We start from the raw sequence: 21,265 nt of genomic DNA on the forward strand, positions 1-21,265 counted from the left end.
CTTTCAGTAAGCCAGTTCAGCTTAACGGTTATTCGAACATTTCAAAAAGAAAAGGTAGCAGAGACCTTGGCTGCATGAATGCAGCTTGGTAAACTGTTCACAGTACTATTGTGCTGTATTCATTGTTAGTGAGCATGGGGGCAATGTCAAACTAGTCCACCCCCAAATCACTTTTACACTTCGAGCACAGTCTGATGAATCTGTCAGGAAAATATTCTAAACCTTACATCTGTCAGTCCAGCTGAAACACACACACTCACTTTGGGAGCTGACGGAAGTCTCCAGAATATTCCTCATATTGGTAATTGACCACATGCCAGTCCGACTTGTAAGTTTTGATGCACTGCAGAAACAGAAAGTGAGGAAGGTAGTTTTAGCAAAAGCAAATAACACACACGATCCAGACACAGACAGGCTCAGGTTTGTGAAACAACAACAGCAAAGTAAGTGCATATTTGATTTCCGTCTCGCCAAAAGATGTTCTTTTAAAGGTAAGACTTGGACTTGCAGTGACCTTGTTGTTTTTAAGACAGATCAGTTGAAGGAGTTTTAGCTGACACAGCTACGGTTAGACTGACTACTAAAATGCATTGTTAACAAGAAAAACATTCTTTTTACTATATGTCAGGCAGTGGAATAGTGATTTATTTCTGTCTGAATAATCCTGGCACAAATCAGGCGTTTGAGAAAAGCACAGGAAGCTAAAAAAAAACCTTAAACGTTTTTGTATAAGTCTTGAATGAAAGACAGACTTAATCCCTATTCAGACATAATTCATATTACGGGGGAGGTGGGGGTAATTAAATAATTCTCCTCCTCCCTAGGAATGAAAGTCATCACTGTAATTTGCTATTCATCATCTGGCAAATTAGACTCATGGTGGTTTACAGACCAAATGTGCAAGAATGAATAGTTTGCACAATGTAGGGACTACATCAGAATGTAAACAATCATAATATTAATTTGAAACCTGGTATCCTCTTCCTATCTGATAAATTCTGCCAGAATGGTGATGTTTTACTCCCAGTAGGACCAGGAAATAGAATTACAGAAGTCTGTGAATTCAGAGAGGCACTATCACTAGGCAACTATTACACCATTTTCCTTTACAGTACAATTCTCTTTGTCAGAACGTAAGGCTCCCATTATTGCCAGAATCCCATTGGAGGTCAGCATATTTAAGGTCAGAGTTTTATTATGCATAAAACCTCAGAGGTACACTTGCAAAATGCAAAATGTCTCTCTGGACTGGATGTAAATCACAGGAGGATCAGTGAGTTCGCCGACACTTAGTATGTAATTGGGGCTGCAATTATTACTGGGTTAAGGGGTGAAAAATCCCAGAGAAATGTGCTCTGGACAGCATTACAATCACTGACCAATGTAGGTAATATTGAAATAACACCACCTCTACTAGAGAAATTAATCTGGTCTTAATTAGACCTTCCTGTATAATTTTTCAATTCAGATCAGTGTAGTAAGATGTGTAGTATACCTGTGAAAAACAAGTAATGATTGTTTTCATTTTTATAATCAAGTCAATGTCAAATGTCGTAAAACCAACTGCTGCCTAAGCTAACAAAGATGCCCAGAAGTTTGTGCATCAACATGTTTTTGAGGCACTATCCTGGGTAAAAATGTCTCTTTTCTCATTATTGTTTACTTTATGATTTTTCAATATGTGTTTGAATATCAATTCTGCAAATTCATGAAACACACATGTTGAGTGAGGCAAGGGGTCAGTAAAAAGTGGAAAAATTAATTCAAAAAAGAACGTCCCCTCTGTATAAGACTGCACAGCTGCTCCAGATGTGGTTATGATGTAATTCCTGGCTGCAGCCATGGGGGACTATCTCCTATCAGCCTATATCAGGCCGCACCCCAACCAACGCAAGCACACAGCTCCTTCGAAACAACATGACGTGAACCACCAATGAACTGTGGGTTCCATCTGTGGCTGATCCACTGCACTGTCAGGAAACATGTGAGGGTGGAGAACACAAATGGAAGTTCATTTAAAGGCTAACAGCAACATCGTATCGGTTTTCCCTTGTCTCTAAATCATGTGAGTGGTCAACAAACATTTTTCTTTTTCACTAACTTTCTATGAAATCTAATCCGCTCTGCTTTATCCATATGTCGTAAACAAATCAGAATGAATCCTTGGCTGGATTAAAGGTTGAACGTATGAGCTTGATGGGTCTTCAGGGTGTGAGAGCAGTTGCAGTATCTGGACAGAGGTGAAACACCTGTGTTTTGGTGAAAGGAGAGAAAACGTGGCTGTGCTCCAAGAAAAAGGATAGAGCAGGGCTTTGGTCACAACAGAGAGGTTGAGGCTCAGGCCAAGATGTAGGGATAAAGAATGGACAAAGCAGGCCTTCGTCCAGGTATGTATTAGTTTTACCTCTTGGACAAACAGCGAGTGAGCTTCTTTCTCGGCAGTCTCTGGCACGGTGGAGAACAGAGTCCTGCCCTGGCGCCTCAGGGTGGAGATCTGAGGAGACAGACGGAAAGCAGGCATGAAAAGCGGAGTGATACAAGAGATTGGCACAACTTATCCATCCTGCTGGTGTTTTTATGCAACAGAGCAAATTCACTCACACTGTGGACCCATTTCCCGCTTTGACTGTATGTTTAGTGTTATTTTTACTGCTCCTCATGATTACCGGTATATGAGATTTTATTGAACTCCAGAAGGCAGTTCTCTTTGTACTTAACTTCAAAGCTTGACACCAAGTCAAGCTACAAACCGGCCTTCTGGAGCTGGTGTGGATCAATGCCCTGCTCAAGGACACTTCAGCAGGGATGATGCTACTTGCTACATCTCTCTGATGCCTCCCCATTCAACCAGACGGTCAAATCATATCAGACTGTTAGCTCTGATTGTCAACAATAAAAGTATAGTGTGACATTATGGAAAATACTCTTGAAACACCTGAGAAGATTGATACCACTATAATGTCTACACACTATAATATGAAGCTTAAAGGCAAGAGATAATCAGCTTAGTTTAGCAGTATGGAAGAAAGGGAAAACTGCTAGCCTGGGTCTATCCAATTTTGGTTTGTGTAGAGGTCTTTGTACATATTAAACACACAAGATATAATGTGGCCTTTAGTTTCTTTTTTTCCTTTGGACAGACCCAGGCTAGCTGTTTCCCCCACCTTACAGTCTGTCTTTATGCTAAGCTAACTAACAGGCTCCTGGCTCTAAGCTTTATATTTAGCGTACAGACTTGAGAGTGGTATCAATCTTCTCATCTAACTCTCAGCAAGAATGCTAATACGCTTTTTCCTAGTGATAGTGAAATGCAGCTTTGTAAAACATTAAGGGTTCTTGACATGTATCAGAAAAAGGTTCCATAGTCAAACTGTGCATTGACATCTATTGGTAAGACAAATGTGTTGAGAATGACCTGCACTTAAATATTATACATTTGACACAAAAGTACAGTGTGGTGACAGAAGGTTTTGCCTCACAGACAAACTGAATATACTGAATAAAGAGTAAGAGTTGGAGTCATATGATGGTGAAGATTAAGTGTAATTGGACAGATGTAATTTCTCTAAATCTAGGTTAATTACGTCAACAGTTAGTTTTGAATGTCAGCTCGAACCAATTTCAAGGCAACCACAGGTTCACTGACAGAATGAAGCAGTACACTGCTGCTTCAGTCATATGATTTTTGCAGTTTTGAAGCAAGCTAGTGGTGGTTTCAAGGTCTCTGCTCCAGAGTATTGACACAGGCTTCAAAGCTCCAGTATCAGGCATAACATCTCTAGTATTTCCCCGAGTATTGAACTATTCCTTTAAACAAAGTTGTAAATCTAATGTAGAAAGTTGAGATGAAAGGAGATGGTACTTTTGTTCTTTTTCACAAAGAAATAAATTGCCGCTACTGCAGAGAATCTTCTGCAGCCTACCCTTATTCCAGTCCTAATTCTCCCCCCTGCCAGCCTTATTAGACAGATTCAGCCAGAGAGAGGAGAGCAAGAATCCATACCAGAGGAGCAAAAGGCGCCTCGGGGCGTCAAGACTGTTGGCCTGGCAAGTCTTCCGAGCTATTGGACGCTGCAGCCACCGTTGCTCCCACTTAGTGTTCTGCTTTTCTACTCACCCCACAAAGATAAGTAGGAAACAGTGGCACAATGACCTAGTTTTGTCATAAATCTCCTATTCTTACATTGGCAAGCAGTTATTGAGCCTCTGCCCTCAATTGTCACAGTTCACTCTTGCAATAGCTATTAAGGACGTGTCAGTAAACTGAACCGAGCTCATATATTCAACCCTGTGTAATCTGTATGCAGGTCAAAAATGTTCTTATACTATACGTATTATAAATCACTGACACTGGTGAAAACATCTGCAGTGAGGAAAATTCAGGTCATTCAGGCCGACTGCAGTGGTTTGGCTACAAAAGACTTGGATTGTTCTCCATGATTACTTTGGAAAAATTCAATTTACTTTAGGCTTTCAGTTTAACATTTTGGCAAATTTGCTTATTCACTGTCTTGCCAAGATGAGAAGATCAATACCACTCTCATATCTGTCCATTAAATTCAAAGTCTTAAGGCGGTTAGCTTAGCTTAGCCTAAAGACTGGAATAGAAGCAAGGAGAAATAGCTGACCCGACTCTGTGCATAGGTAAAAAAAAAAAAAAAAAGCACCTATCACCACCTCTAAGGCTCACTAATTAACACATTCTATCTTGTTTAATACATGTCATGCTTATGTTTCAGTTTTCGAACAGATTAAACAAAGAAGATACAGAGCCAGACTAACTGTTTCCCCCTGTGTCCAGTCCTTATGCTAAGCTAAGATAATAAGTCACCTAGCTCTAGCTACATATTTAGCATACGTCATGAGTGTGGTATCAATCTCCTCGTCTAAATCTCAGTAAGAAAGTGAATATGCTTCCCAAAATGTCCAACTATTCCTTTTACTTCACTGGTGTGTGAGCAGGATGAGATAAAACTACAGAGGCTGAGTTGCTCTCAATTTGATGATCATAAAAACTCAAGGGTGAGTAGATAATAGTAGAAAATGTTTCTTTTTGGGTGAATGACCCATTAGCATGACACAATATGACACTTGTCAGATACTTCACTTACACTAGCACGAGTTTTAGGCCAAATTTCTCAGTCTGCATTTTAACTAATTCACTCAACACACACAACCTGCCCGTTTGACCAGTCACTCACAGGAGACTTTGACCAAAGCACACTGCTGTCAGTCAACTGTAAGCAAGAACTGCTGGCCGCCAATTAACAGCATTCCTTTCACAGTCATTAAACCAGGGCTTTGACGGCTTCCACTGGGCAGAGCAGTGAGTTCCCACAGGCAGTGACACTGCAGGGCAGATAGGGTGATGCCAGGCATTAAATTCTCTAGCATGGAGATATCTAGGCAGAGTGGTTAAGGGCAGGAGGGGAGAGTCAGGTTTTCCCATGTCCTCTTTCTACTTTGAAAGATGAAAGTGACTGCAGAATGACTGTTTTATCTGTACAAATGTATGGTTACATATGTGTGCAGGAATAAAAAATGTGAAGACTCTGGATATGCAAACGAGTAATTTCATTTTGACCTGGTCACTATACTCTACTATGATTAAAAAATGTTGGATCTGAAGTATATTTAGACTACACTTAGTCCAATATCCATCCAAGGATCTCTCCTATATTCTGCATGAATGTACAAGTGGGGGAGGTTAATCCATAACTCAACACTTCACCTCCTTTTACCTCCTTCCACACTGAGGCCCAGCACTCTCTTGCATACCCAGTTACCATGCACAAGTGTGTGTGTTCACATGCGTGCGTATCTGTACCACACATGCACACTCTAGACCCATATGTCTAGCTGGCTCCCCCCTTTTCCTCTCTAAGCCCAGTGATGTAAAACATATGGCAGGTTAGACAGATGGACGGACTGGGTCGGACCAGACATACACACACACACACACACGCACGCACGCACGCACGCACGCACGCACTGAGTCCTGGGCAGTTACTAATGGCTGTGCACTGCAGACGGCCTTGTAATGAAAACCACTCATCATGTACTGATTGTGAAATGGTCTGGAAGCAGACTGTACAGTACATTGTAATTTCCCACTACATACTGTTGTTTCTATGAATTCACATGTGTCTATTCTTTCCTCTTGTTTTGTTGCCTTAATTAGACTGTTACAGTATTATCTTCATTACCCCAACCAAACTAGATTAGTGCGATAAAATTTGTAAGTTCATGGAACACTGACACTTTGAAGATGAGAGGGTTTCATCTGATAATAGCAATATCCTCTCCCGCCCACAGTACCATCGTATTAAGTGCAACACACTCATGCCATTCCTATGTGTAACAAGGGGCATTCTCATGAAAAGACATACATCACTGTACCTCTTTGGGGTTTAGATGTAGTAGTGGATTACTTATGGATTACCAAATTAGACAATGGTGCTGCAGCCACTAAGTACATATCATACATGTATCATGGGAGTAAAGTAAAGAAAATAGAATTAGCATAGTTTAAATTTTGTTTTACTTTGTTTTAATGTATGAAAAGACCCAAAATGAACATTGTAAGCAAACTACTTGATTAATATAAGCAAATTTGAACAGCATATGTATAGGAATGATTCTGTTCCAAGCTTTTTGATCACTATAAGCGGTTTCCACTGTAGTATACTTCATTAAAAACGGGTCACAAATATACAGCTTTTTATATGTATATATATGTGTATATGTGTATGTGGGATTGACTCAAAAAGCTAAACTACAACTAGCTGTATGTGTGTTTTATTTTTTCCAGAAGAATTGAGGAATGACAAATATTTAAGCAGCACCCCTCCCTGTTTTCTTCTTGTCTCCTAAACTGGGGAGTGGACCTGCTGAGCTCCGTCTCAGCACTGAGGTGATGTAATGTTGACACAGTATTCGAGCTCCTTTGAACACAAGCAGTAGATCTTTGTAGCATGTAAATATTTTTAGGACTGTGAACCAGTGGTTATATATGTAGAGGTCATATTGATGACCAATTTTACACATGGGTTCACCATGTGATATCATAATTTGACTATATCCTTGTGATCAGCTGTGCTAAGCTGTTGCAGGTGTTGATTTCCTAGAAAGACACGAGTGAAGAGTAAGGAAAAGAAAGAGCAACCATGTGTAAAACACAATTTTTCTGTGTCCATGAACTGGATTGGGTTGCACCAGTTACTCATACAATCCATTTCTAAAATTTTGTTTGTACTTGGCTCATGCACTCAGCAAGCAATTTTCATTCAAGTGAATTGGCGCTATCTTGTAGCCCAGTATGTGGTTCTTCTAATACATCCATGAGCATCACGAGCTGTAAAATAACTTCCAAAAATAGCAATATTAGGGGGCCAAATAATATTTTAAACTTAATTGTCAATCTTTTGTAAATATGGTATATTTTTTGTTTTATTTATACAAGCATACATGGAGAAATATGTGTTTCATAGCTAGTAGTATTCATGAAGTTTAGAATGAGCCTCTGTCAGTCATGTAGCCCTTGTCCCCCTCATCTTATTGGAGGTCAGACGTTTTGTCAAAAAAGACTGTATTCCTCCTCTGTTTCAACTCTTGCCTCATGAATGCCTGCCACTCTGGTGCTGCAAGATTTTATGAGGTGTTGACGATAGAAAGTGAAATCACAATGCTGCTAAAATGATATACACAGTGCTGCTGCATTCCTACACACAGCTTTCTTCAACTAGTCCCAGTATTCAAACCTGCAACTTTGAGGTAACCAGAAATTTCTCAAAGAAACATATATTCCAGGAGATATTTTGTGATTACATGTTGTTGTCCTTACTTTATCTCCACATGCCTCACCTACCTCTGCCTCAGTTACTGATTTTTTCCCAGAATTACTCTAAAGAACCTGCTGACAATGGGTGTTGTTTTCAGCTATTCGTGTAGGTGTGGATAGCAATGACAACAATAGGGATTGCATGGTGACTGCAAAGATAGCGATAGTTTCCAGTCATGAAAATATGAGAGCAAATTCAAACCACAGTGTGTTGTGGCTACATTGCATTCTTCTCTGTTGAGGCTATACTGTCACTGGAGAAATCTCTGCCTTTTACATGACTTCTAAGTGAAACTTGAAATACATTTCTAAGTGATTCTTAAAGCTGATATAAAATCCAGATACCCGCTGGAATTTGAAAATGCATCTTTTTTTCATCATTTTGGCTAATCAAATGTAATTGCTAGGTCAAGTGGCTCAATATTTTTATATTAACAACGGATCACATAATTACTTGGATGTGAAAGGGGTCGCTTGTAGTGATGAACCCACAGGAAATTAACACCAACTCTGAAGCTCTATGGAGCATTTTTGCATCTTTCTTTGGTTTTATGGCTCACAACTTTCACCGCTCTCATTAGCGTAATTTTCAGCAGCAGGAAGCTATTTTCAGCTAAAAAGCTCAGATACACCCTCTGTACACTACCTACCCAGCACCAAACAGCAGACTAACAAAGTCAGCAACTAGCTGGTGAACATAGTGGAGCATTTAGCAATTCATGGGCCAAATATTTTTCTCAGGACTTGGTTGAGAGCAAAATAAAGCTAAATGGGGAGTGAATATTGTACTTAAATTCATTGAGTGGCCAGAATCAAGGCTCCAAATGGAATCTAAACCATAATTTACCAACAAGGATCAAGAAATACCTCTCTCCATATGCATTTTACCTGGAAGTCCTCCGGGGGGAACTGCAGCATGTCCCGCAGAACATCACTGATGATCTGGGTCTTCCTCTGTATAATAACGTTCTCATAGTCCAGAGGCTCTATGATCTTCGGCTTTACCTAAAGAAGCAGACAACAGAATGGGATCAACAAGTGGCAACATGTGGAAAGGCAGTTTTTCTTCTGCTCAGCTGCCTTTAAATGTTTGTGGTCATTTATTGAACTTTCATCCAGAATAACAAAACAACGTGGAGTTAATAACAACATTTTTGCTAATTTTATGATTAAGTGAATGGGTTGTGTGATGAGTGAAAGAGAGAGTCTGGAGTATTCACACTGTCTGGACAACAAATTGCCATTGTTCTCTCACAATGTCTGGTTGACAGCTACAGCAGCTAGATAAGGGAAGGGAGGGATGGATGGATGGATGAGCGAGAGTCCGTGTGTGGCATTGTACCAGTCACTATGTCATGAGCTCACGTGCAAAACCTGAAATATAGTAAGTAAATAGTGGTCCTCGCAGCTCTATGAATCTCCCTTCTGAGCATTTCCAGGAATGGACATTACCTCCTCAAATCAATGCCAACTGCAGGAAGATATACAGTCCAAAAAGGATTCTTCATTCCATTGTAAATCCTCTTGCTACATTATAACAGAGAATGCTTTGTAAGCAGTGATGCTTGACATTGGGTAGGATTGCGGAGCCTAGTTCATGATTTAGAGATTAAACTCTCCCGGCGATGCAGACATCGGTTGTAACATTCCAGAGAAAATACCCAAGGGATTCCTCCAGCATGTCCTCCCACAAGTAGCCAGACGATGGTATTAGAAAACCGATATTCGCATATGACACACATGTGTGGCTGTGTCTGTGTATTAAAAACTTAAGGAAGTAAACAAACTTTGATCTATTTAAAGATGGACTAAGGCAGAGTTGTATGAAATACTTCTTGACAGGCTAGATTATAAAATTGGGTTGCTTTGTGGGGGAAGTAGGCTACATAACATTCCACAAACCTGTGGAATTTTTATAAACAGTTTAGGTACAGTAAGGACAGCTGCATATAGCTGTGAATCAAAGCTTCCCTCCTTTCCATTGCCTTTGCTATAAAGCATCTCACAATGGGCAGATTTATGAATAAAAATGAGTATACTAATTGCAGTTGGACTGACACATTATTTTCTTCATAATGATTTGGTCTGTAAATAGTGAAAAATGGCCAAAATGAGGTTCTCAAATTGTTTATTTTCTCTGACCAACAGTCCATAACTCCAGGATGTTCAGTTTACAATGATATAAAACACAGATATATAGATGACTGAACCAAAGAATGTTTGGTCATTTTGCTAGAAAAAATGACCTGAACAATTAATCAGCTATCAAAATAGTTGGCAGTTCATTTTATAATTTTTAATATGCTTAGTTTCACTTGTTGGCAGGGTAACATTTGCTTTTAGCACTTAACACAAAGTCCAGCCACAGCTGATGGGAATGTCATCAGTTTTGCAGGTATTGGTCACAAACGAAAGTACTGGAAAAATGTAAACTTTAACCTGATGGTAGCGCTAGAAGAAAAGTCAGAAGATCACCAAGGCTGTTACAATTCCTCCTGAGGGGGACATGAATGTCTGTACCAAATTTTACAGCAATCAGGGGATCAGCAGAGCCATTAGAATACATCATCTAAAAACCATGCATGTCTATTCAAACTTTGGGCCAGCCCATTAACTTTGGGGTTTTGGACCTACCGGCCTACTGACAGACTGACAAAATATTAGCAAGAGTTATCGATCATCTCTCTGTACATTTCTAAACTGTTATAGTTCCCTGGCCTGAATGTGGCTGCTAGGCGTGACTGTGATCCAGATTATTTGGATTTGCCTTTTGGTTTGGATCCAATGAACACATAACAATCTGTGGCCAATTAAACAGACTGTCTGACCACAGATTTACATTTTGATTCGTCCAGCCGATCCTCATGATGATGTAATGAAAATATCCTTCCATATCTCTCAGCCCTTTGGATGTAAAGATCATCTGATAAGCAGTTAATCGCCAGCTCTGATTTCCAACTGGATAATTGCCGTTCAGATAGAAGATAACAACAAGCAGCTGTGAACTGTGACTTGCCTTTAATTATCTTACATGAATATGTTAAAAAGAGCCAGTTATGTGATGATTAAGCAAAGTTAAAGGCTGATAAAGATGTGGTTGTTATTAAGCTTTCTAAAGGTAAAAATAAAATATGGTCAGCTTAATAACACTGACTAACAAACTTAAACCGCTGATGAAAACATAATCCTAACACTGGAAAAGTTTGGCTTAAAATGACATGTGTGTTTAGAAAAATAGTAATAAAGTTGTCAATGTTTGGCATAAAAATGTCAACATCATCAAAATCTTTGAAAAAAACATTATTTCTAAAAATGCTGAAAGAAAATGGTGTGTGACACTTCTTATAGTTTCCTGATTTATCAAGTAACATCTCAAACAAACTAGTGAATCTCATTGCAACAACTTTGCAGTCAACTTGTTAAAAGTCTCTCTCTGACTCTGAGGCACAAGAACACTTAATGAACAAAGGGAGCCACAAGTGCTCCATTTCCTAAAAAAAGACCAACATTCAACCCCCTGGAGAGCTGTACCCTGAAGCTACCATTTCCCATTTCCGTCCAACCCCTTTTTAAAAAATCTTCAAAGCTGCTCTTGAAAGGGAACCTAAGAGATAAAACCAACTTCAAAACAATCAGATAAGTTCTATTTAGCGAGCAGCTCCCAGAACAAGATTGAATTTGAGATAAATGTCAAGCTCTCATTTGCTTCAGTGTAAAGGATGGTACAGCACAGACTTACCGCTGCCACCTGTGACCCAGCCTCCACCTCTGCCTCAATCTCAGCCAGGCTCTTGTACTGCTGTGGAGACTCTATCACCATCTCCCTTTTGGGGGCTTTGCCTGCCCTGCCCTGCATGGTGATGGAGCACCCAATCCTGCCTGTGCGTAGCCTGTGATCAGGTATGAGACTCACTGCACACACTCTGCCATGCCAGAAAGTTGCCTACGGTGTGTGAAGGGCTGTGAGAGCTTTGCCGACGTCCAGTGAGATTCCCTCTGTACTCAATCACACAGCCTCCCTCTCCCTCTCTCTCTCTCTCTCTCTGTGTCTCATCAGAAGGGTAGGGCCCCTCCCACTCTCACAGCTGTGCAGCTGTGATAGTGTGTGTAGATATATGTGTTTGTGTGTGTGTGTTTGCACGTACTGTACAGTATGTGATTTGTGTGAGTGGGAGGGGATGAGAAATCGACCACTCCCCCATTAAAAACTTAGAAGAGGTCCAGAAATCAAGCTGTCATGTGCCTGCTCCACCTGCATGTGTGTGTGTGTGTGTGTAGAAAATAGAAAGTGGAGGAAAGGGTAGAGGAAAAGAGAACATCACTGTTACCAGCCACAGTAACACTATTTAGACACTCAATCTGTGTGGATAAAGTTCTACTCCCCATTGATATTTTGGTGTGCTTTGAACTGTTCCTGCACCGTATCCGCTGCAGCAGGCACCCACAGCAGGGTCTGTTAAAACACACTTCCCCTTATCCGGCACTCAGGCGTAACACACACTCACACACACACACACTCTCCTGCTGCTCAAGGAACAGTTTTGAGTTGCCCCTTGTCTCTCCATCCAGTCAGCGTTCTCTCTGAGGAGAATCACTCGCCTTTAATCTCAGCGATGGAGGCGCCTCGGCTCAGCTGTTTTCTATCGGAGAGTGTGTTTCAGAATGATGACATTTAAAGTTTTCAATGAGGAATTAATCTGGGTAAATTTATGCTAATCCTGTATTTGTTTTTTTCCTCTTTTACGAGAGAACTAACTCCCAAACCGAGCCGATGTTTACCAGCCAGTGAATCTCTCTGACTCAACAAGCATGATTAATAACCCACCCAATTATCTCTATGGGTAGAGAAGTTTGGGCTCTCTCGTGCACACAGAATGAGAGGGAGAGAGGAGGGATGTCAGAAAGAGGGGATGACATGACTTCAAAGGCCATCATCTCTCTGTTGCAGTTTCAGCACCATCGCTCCTAACAAAATGTAGCACAAAGGCGGGCAAGGTTGTGTGTGTGCGTGTGTGTGTGTGTGCATGTGTATGTGTGTGTGAGTTTCAGTTTTTGTAAAGCAGGGTTCTCTGATGTGTGAGGCACTCTGCATAATTTGCATAACTTGTTTTAACTGTACTCGCTTCAAAGAGACTCGCTGAAATGTACCATTCAGAGAAATAACTTCATTTAAAAACACAGGAAACTCCACAGAGGCAGTGCAATAAGATTATTCCGCTTTGCCAACAGGGTATTTGCCAGGTGAGGTGAGAGGGGGAAAAGCTTTAGAAGCCACAGGATTAACCATCATGCTCATAGGACTGCACATAATAATTATTAGCAATTCAAAAAAAGCAAAACAATAAAAAACTTTTCCTCTAGCATCACCATTAAGTTGACATTTGCAGTTCTGAATGGAATGTCTATACTGGATGGACTGCCATGAAATTCGGTATACACTTTCATGTTCCCCTCAGGATTAATTGTAATCATTTTGGTGATCCCCTGTTTAGGCCTAATTAGCTAATGTTAGCATGCTAACAAGCAAAACTAACATGGTGAACACATTATACCTGCTAAACATCAGCATGTCATTGTGAGCATGTTAGCAGGCTGACATTAGCATTTAGCTCAAAGCCCTGCTGTGACTAAGTACAGTCTCACAGAGCCGCTAGCATCACTGTAATTTTGTTTTGTTTTTTCATGTATGATTTTGTAGTTCTAGCTTCACTTTTCATCTAGCTTGATCAAGTCAAAAATGTCTAACCCTTTGGTTTCCTAATGACAGTCCCACCAACCTCACCTTTACTTTGTGTTAGGTGCTAATTAGCTACGGTTGCATGCTAACATGCTGAACCTAAATGAGGGATAACGGGGGATAAAAAATGAATATTGTGGACGCTCAAGCAGCCTACTGGTTAAGACACATACCTAATCATAATGTCCATGGTTCAATTCTGGTACCAGACCTTTGTTGCATGTCATACCCCTCCCTTTCTGTCTTTCTTCACTGACAAATAAAGGCAAAAATGTTTAAAAAACCGCCATAGTCATTATCTACTTTGTTTCCTCCTCAAGCCACAATGCAAGTGCTTGGTGACAAAACATTTGGATTATGGTGCACAAGCTGTTCAGAAGTATAGTTAGAGGAAGCTGTGATGAAGCTATTGTGGAAACTCAGTGTATGCTCTATATCCAAATCCCATGCAGGTGTCTAACTTGACTTTCCTCTGGCGTCAGTCTCTCTCGGACTGCTGACTGTACTGCATCACTGTCACCCTGCGGAGGCCTCAGTGACAGCGTCACCAGCTCAGCGGGATAATCAGCCTGTTGTCGAAGCTCTGGCTGCGCTGAGGTCATCCCGCTTCATTCACCCACATCTCTGGAGCGCTCTCACACCATCACGCTTCCTGGAGCCATTGCTGGTACCATTCCATGAATGGGTGTATGTTGGGTGAAGGGAGTGCAAATTAGTTTACAAGGCCATCTGTGCAAGAGCTTGACACACGAACAAAAAAAAGTTGTCAGAGAGAGAGAGAATGAGCGTGAGGGAGAAGGCGGTGGGGAAGGATGGTGTCCATTTGTTTTTGCACAGCTTGAACCCATTAGGACATGTGAGCCTTCCACACCCTTCCCAAGAGGCACACACGCATACGCACACATATATAGACATAGAGCGTCACACAAGTCTGTGGAGAATTGCATAAGGGCAGGTTGACGTAATGTTTGGGAGCCGACCATCGCTACAGACACCCTGGAGAGAGAAAGTGTGAGGGAGTTGCCTGCAAATAAGCGAAACTTCCCCTTAGAGTGATCTCCCCTCCACACACATGCTACATACACAGACATGTAGTAATCACATGCAAGTTAGTTCCCTGACCTATAACTCACAGCTGTAGCTGTACCCAGCTTGAATGATAAACCAAGCAGTCTGTGACAAGCACACAAACTTAAAATGTCATCTCTGGTCTGTCTTGTGGTCGAAGTTGTATTGCTGTAACTCCAGGTATGGGGAAAAACATGTGGGACAAGTTAAGTATGATACGTGAGAGGGGAGTTCCCTAAGACTCTATGATGTCAGAGCTCTCAGAGGTGCTGAGTGCTCAGCTCAAGACTATAGAGCAACATCAACTGAAGCACAGAAAGTCCCTGCATGGGATTAGCCCATAGGAACAAAATGAAGATACAAAACACACACACAAACACACACTCTGAGATTCATTCAGCCTTGTTTTCCTACAAAGGCATCATCCACATTCTCACTGAAATACTAGGAGCTGGTCTCAATGTGGCAGGGCTTCCAATATCATATCATGTGTACATTACAGTGTACAGTACTTTGTATTGTGTATATAACAAAAATAGTCTGTAAATAATCAAAATACTGGAAAACTAAATTTATGGCTTACAAGCTTATGGCATTTATCTCACTCTACGGGTACATGGCAAGTAGTGCAGTAGTGAAGCATGTTCAAACCAGCATTTAAAAAGGTCATTTAAATGGAAATACTGTAATCAGCGGATTAGAGAATTTTTTTGTCATATGTAAATGGTAAATGGACTGTACTTGTATAGTGCCTCTCTAGTCTTCCGATCACTCAAAGTGCTTTTACACTACTAATCACATTCACCCACTCACACGCTGAATGGGTAGAGAGGCTACCATGCAAGGTCCCAACTTGCCCATCAGAGGAAATCTAATCATTCACACACATTCACACACTGATGGCACAGCCATCAGAAGCAATTTGGGGTTAAGTATCTTGCTCAAGGAGACATCGGCATGCGGACTGGAGGAGCCAGGAATCGAACCGCCGATCCTCCGATTAGTGGACGGCCCGCTCTACCTCTGGAGCCACAGCCACGACAGTTGATTAAAAATCTTTAGGTTTTGGACTGTTGGTCGGACAAAACTAGCACATTGAAGACATCACTGCAGGCTCTGAGAAATTCTGAAATGCTTCATTTTTCACATTCTATAAACTGAGCGATTCATCGATTAATTGAGAATATAACGGGCAGATTAATCGATGATGAAAATAATCGTTAGTTGCAGCCCTACATTGGATTTTTTTCTTTGGACAGATTTTTCAAGTGGAGTTTAAGTTTGTTGAACTTTTAAATTTGTGCCGTTGACCAATAGCAAATTGTGTGGTTAATGGTGACCTTTGAGGGACTAAAGAGCCAGAGAGTCCAAAATGGAGGAAGCTATCACACTTTATTTGACATCCACTTTTATCTAACCTATATAACCTGTATAAACTGCTCCACAAAAGATGCACAGCCTGCAAATAGTTACAAGACAAAAGTCCATGGTACCAGTATGACTTCTGACTGTGTGAACTTATTGTCCTGTTAGAGACCAAACTAACTGGCTTGCTAACTATCAGTTAGCAGTCTTGCTAGCTGAGAACAAAAAGCCACAAGGGAGTAAACAGGAACAGTACAGAGAAACAAGCTCAGAGAGTTATTGAGACTGACTAGCATGTTGGCGGTTAGCTTTCCAGCTATGTTAGTATACTAACTAGCCTTGCGAGTACTTACATCACCATGCAAAAACACACAGATGATTTCACTCTGCCACTTTTAGATGTAACCCTAAAAACCAAATTCTTACTATCAACAATGGGGTCCTAAATGAACACACATTTTTCTGTTAGAAAAGTTATTTCACATGAGGAATTACTCTATTTGTGTATTTTTTCTCTTCTCTTTTCACTGGTTAGAAGGGGATGTAAAACAGTGTTGTCACATATATTATATACAATATTTCAGTCAAGATATTGGGAGCCAAAGTAGATTAGCTGAATTTTTGACTGCTACATGCTTAAGAAGTACTCAAGGTTGTTTTACCTATTTAATCTGTTGATTGCTGCTTATTTATTCATAAACATTTAATGTTATGGAGAAATACTTTTTTAAATCAAGTATTCAGGGGTTTTAAAATGTATGCATAGATGATAACAGCATTTCAAAGGCACCTGCTACCATAAAGATATCAAAGTCAGAAGAAATAAGGACATAGGCCAAATGTATGTTTTCCAGATACATAAGTAATGAAGTGTTTTGTCCATATAAGATTCACTTTGTTAAGTATATTTTCATTCTTAGAAAGCCCAGGAAATCTGAATTGGCATTTTGGTTTTAAGTCCAAGGCTCAGTCCTGGACGTTTCCTGTGTTTTCCAGCTTATAAATAGCCATAATTTGCGCATTAATGGAAAGATGTATTCCACTGCAACTGCAGATGTAATTATTTTTATGGGAAGGGTTGTGAGAGGCCAACCACAGCTTAATGGTTGTAAAGAAAGCACTGCATCCAAAAGTGATAATGGTTTATAGTGAATGTCCTTGACTCAGCCTGCACTAGCAATCCTACTTAACCCCTTCACTATTGATTGTCTATTAAATCTCTTTGACTTAACACAGGGCAGGCTGCTGGCTAATGGAGCTAACTTGAGGAAAGCAGCTTAATGTAGCAGCGCATAAATCCGAGTGGAAGAAAACACGGCTACAGACGAAGATAAAAACTGAGAAAGGAGCAAGAATCTCACCCTTCATCACTCTCTCCCTTCAATTCCTGTCATCTCTCCACCATCCATATAATAAAGGCATAAAACCGTCCCAAAAAATATTAAAAAAAAAAAAAAAAAAAAAAGGGCGAAAGAATCTCAAGACTCAGATTCTACTTGCTCAGTGCAAGCGAACTTGCAGCCAAATGTTAAGCTTTTGATGAGCTGCACCAGTAATTGTGTGATCGGGGACATTGAAAGATATACTCTTCTTCTAAATCTAGTTCCTCTGGGGAGTCTATTAGCAGGATTATTAGCCAAAATTCTGCTGATCTGTGCACTAACTCATGTTTAATCTGATGAGTCTCCGCTCTCTGTAAATTATTCATCATTTTCTTTAACTAGTTTTCAATCTTAAAAAACACAATCTCATGTGTGCATGTGATATATGTATAAAAAGAATCTACTGAAGTCACTGATTTAGAGAGAAAAGAAGAGTTCAGTCATAAAGACTCAACCCAGAAACAGTTAATTCGACTAAATTATCATTTTCTGCTGCCATCTGTTCAGAAATACAAGCACTGGATGGTGTTGTATTTCTGTAGATGAATCCTCCTTGTCATATGGGGTAAGAAATACATTTACATACTGATTTTTTTATTTTTATTCACCTGTAATCTTGTGTGGTGAACAGAAAAAAAACTGCATGATGCTGGTTCACATCAAATTAAACTGGAAAGAGAGGCATCCTGCAGTTTTGTTTAATTAAAAACACAACAGATCGTAAAACAGTTGAAAACGATTGTGCGCACGACAGCAAAAAGCTTATATTTGGAAGTGTGTTTACCAGAGCCGTAGTTGGCATCCAGAGTTGAGATCCCCTCAGACTCAGTGTCTCCTCTTCCTCCTCCAGAACCCCCAGCTCCACTGCCCCCTTGATGTAGCCACAGTTCCTCTCAAGGATAGAGCGCAGCCCCTCCAACAGAACCACACTGGTGGTGCATCCCATGGTGCCACCAAACGCTCACCGCCACCATGCAGGAAAAATGATCTCGCGCTCTGAACCTTATTTCTGATCTCCTAACCTTAATTTAAACCCCAGGCAGGTGCAGCAACTTGACTCAAAAAGTTGATATAAACTCTCAGTCTTGACCTCTTCCACATCCAGAAATCTGTAACCTTATAAGACCCACTGCTCCCTAAAGACCTCTTGAGAAAATTCAGTCGAGTATCAGTTTATCTCCCGTAGCTGAGGAGGATTTCACTCCGCTCCCATCTTCGAAAGCAGCCCAAGTGTGAGAGCTTCTGGGTCGCTGTGTGCAGGGATGGAGGGATGAGGGATGTGTGCGCGGAGGAGAGAAACCGAGCTGCTCATTCAGTCGGAGCAGGGCGTCGACTCTCCTTCCTCCTTCTGCTGGGGGATGAGGATGCTCCGACGCTCCCACTTTGCTCTCTCACTCACTCTTTCTCACTGGTTTGCTTTCTCTCCCTCTTTTCTCAACCTTGCCATCCCTCTCTATCACTCATGCCTGTCACTTACACTTCTCCTCTCTTGCCTCACTCTCTCTGTCTTTCTCCCAGCAGGCTCTCTCCCTCCCTCTCTCTCTCTCTCTCTCTCTCGCAGCTTAGTCATTTCTCTGACTCTGCGTGCTTTGTCAACAGTAAAAGCAGATTTGTTACCAACAAAGACACACACACACACTGTCTCACCCCCACACATGCAAACTGGCTTCTGCAGACAATGTTTTACTCTCTTTCCCTCCTTCCTCTTTCTCCCACTGACAGTGAAATTACAAGGGATGCAGTCATCTTTCTGATGTCATTTGCATGTGCTCTAAGACATAAAAAGGAATGATTTAACATCTCTTGACCTGCGTTGCCAGGCCCACAGCCATTAACACCTTGAGGGACTGGTGCGTCATAGGACAACCAGGACAAACCTGGCAACCCTCCGTAAATCATCATCCAATTAACACCACAGCATCCTTGCTTCAACAAACAATCCTGAAGCAAGGATGTTTGCTGAAGGGTACAAGCTTCTTGGCGTTAGTCTAATTTAAATGCACATATAAACAAGTCTCTGGATTTTCTTCTGCCTCTCTCCGGTGGCTGGCGTAAATATTTCATCAGCGGTTGACACACTCACCTACTTTTAAGTGGATGATGCAGCAAAATGGGCGGCAAGAAAGAGACTCTTATCAAAAAGAAAGCGAAAGCACAAAGTAGCATCTGTATTTGGAATCATGGGAATGGTTTTACAACTGCTTAGAAAGCTACTGAGATTAAAACAAAAGAAAATGTTACAATTAATAAAAAAAAGCTCGTAAAACTCAGACTATAAATAGAACTACAAAACCATACTTAAAAAAACAGGACTACAGTCACGCAAGCTAACAGCTCTGTGAGGCTGTACAGTGATGCTTTGAGCTAAATGCTAACATCAGTATGTTGAAAATGACAACATGTTTGACAGGTATAATGTTCACCTTGTTCGCCTTCTTAGTTTAGCATGTTAGCATGCTAACACTTGCTCATTAGCCCTAAACACCAAAAGTGGGATCACCAACGTACCAAATTTCATGGTAATCCATTCAATCGTTTTTGAGCTATTTCAGTCTAGCTGCTAGTGTGGCTAGTAAAAATAACAGCAGAAAGTTGATTCTGGTGGTTATTATTCCACAACTGGAATTTTTAAACCTGCAATAGTACTTTTTTGGCTACTTGGGAGCAGTGGAAACAAGCTGTAAACACAACATATGTTAAACTTGTTAGCAAACAGTTCCCTGTTTACACATCATGCACATACAAGCAACATTAGCATTAATTTGGAGCTGTGTTTCTGCCCATTTGATGAATGTAAGTAATATTCACTCTCTTTTTAGCCCCTAACAGAAATATCCGGCTCTTTAGCTGCTAAATTTTTCACTTCGGTTTTCTCTTCTTGAGACAAGTAAGCTGATCTCATATGTAAAATTGATGAACTGCCCCTTTAAGGTTGTTAACTAGTTTGTTTCATTGCAGTGTTTTCAGGCCCATTCAAAAAAGCCTCAGCAGTATTGTCTGGCAACTCCTCAGAGACTGCATTAATCTAATGAAATCCAAACTGCACCCTACAATGCACCTAATAGCCTTTTCACAGACCTCTGCAAACCAGAGAGACATTGTTCCAGACAACAAAATTACTTTATCAGAATAAACATCCACAAAAGACATTTATCAGTTGTTCCTATGTGCTGTTTAGTAATGACGTAGATACAGAGCGCAATGGAAAAGATAAAATCCCCTTAATGCAGGAGAAACAAAAATAATGCTCTTCTCAGATGCTCATCTGCAAATTTACAAGACACTGTAGGGCACCCTTCCTCCATCATAAATTATCTCCATAAACTTTAACGCTATGGTTTTTGTACTGGAAGGTTTGGAGCAAAATATGGATTTTTTTTTGGTCTGCTTTTAAATGTGGTGAACCCTTAACATCACTCTGTCTTTTTTTCTGAAAAAAACACACAATAATTAAATACTGTATGAGAGATTAAAGCTGGTCTCCTGGCAACAAGACTGTTATTTCAGAGAAAATAAAGAAATGAATGAGGGACATTTTTGGCGGGCGGCAATCACTCATGCCAATAGACGTCAGCATTTTTTTTTTTTTTTTCTCATTGCTCAAGTAGCATAAACCAAATAAATCAAACCAGACATGTGTAAAGATTTATAGGGTGGGTGACTAAATGAAAGCCTTATTTCCACAGCTAATGAATGTGAAAGTGCCACACACAAATATTAAAATTCAGCACAAACACACACACACACAAGAGCACAAGCCTTTGTCTTTACACGTTTAAATGCTTGCAACATGATCATTTCACTACAGTACCTCAGGTATAAAGAGGACAGTGCCAAGATAGAAGACATACGTCACTGCTGCCTCCTACAGGC

At 40.6% G+C, this 21,265-nt stretch overlaps 1 protein-coding gene across 4 annotated transcripts in view; it reads right to left on the reverse strand.

Moving 5' to 3' along the window:
- Positions 1 to 21,265, reverse strand: part of dock9b (dedicator of cytokinesis 9b) — a 65,612-nt gene that overhangs the window by 36,382 nt on the left and 7,965 nt on the right. For 2 of the 4 annotated variants that reach the window (XM_042405199.1, XM_042405201.1), the window contains exons 2-4: positions 8,729 to 8,845; positions 2,405 to 2,494; positions 261 to 343 (exon numbers count right to left, since the gene is read on the reverse strand). In XM_042405199.1, coding sequence (XP_042261133.1) covers positions 261 to 343; positions 2,405 to 2,494; positions 8,729 to 8,845 — 290 coding nt within the window. Of the gene's footprint in view, positions 1 to 260; positions 344 to 2,404; positions 2,495 to 8,728; positions 8,846 to 11,579; positions 12,093 to 13,750; positions 13,846 to 21,265 lie in introns of those variants that run through there. The other 2 variants (XM_042405198.1, XM_042405200.1) reach the window with 2 other exon arrangements.

This window comes from Thunnus maccoyii, chromosome 24 (genome assembly GCF_910596095.1).
Source record: "Thunnus maccoyii chromosome 24, fThuMac1.1, whole genome shotgun sequence".
Classification (NCBI taxonomy): domain Eukaryota; kingdom Metazoa; phylum Chordata; class Actinopteri; order Scombriformes; family Scombridae; genus Thunnus; species Thunnus maccoyii.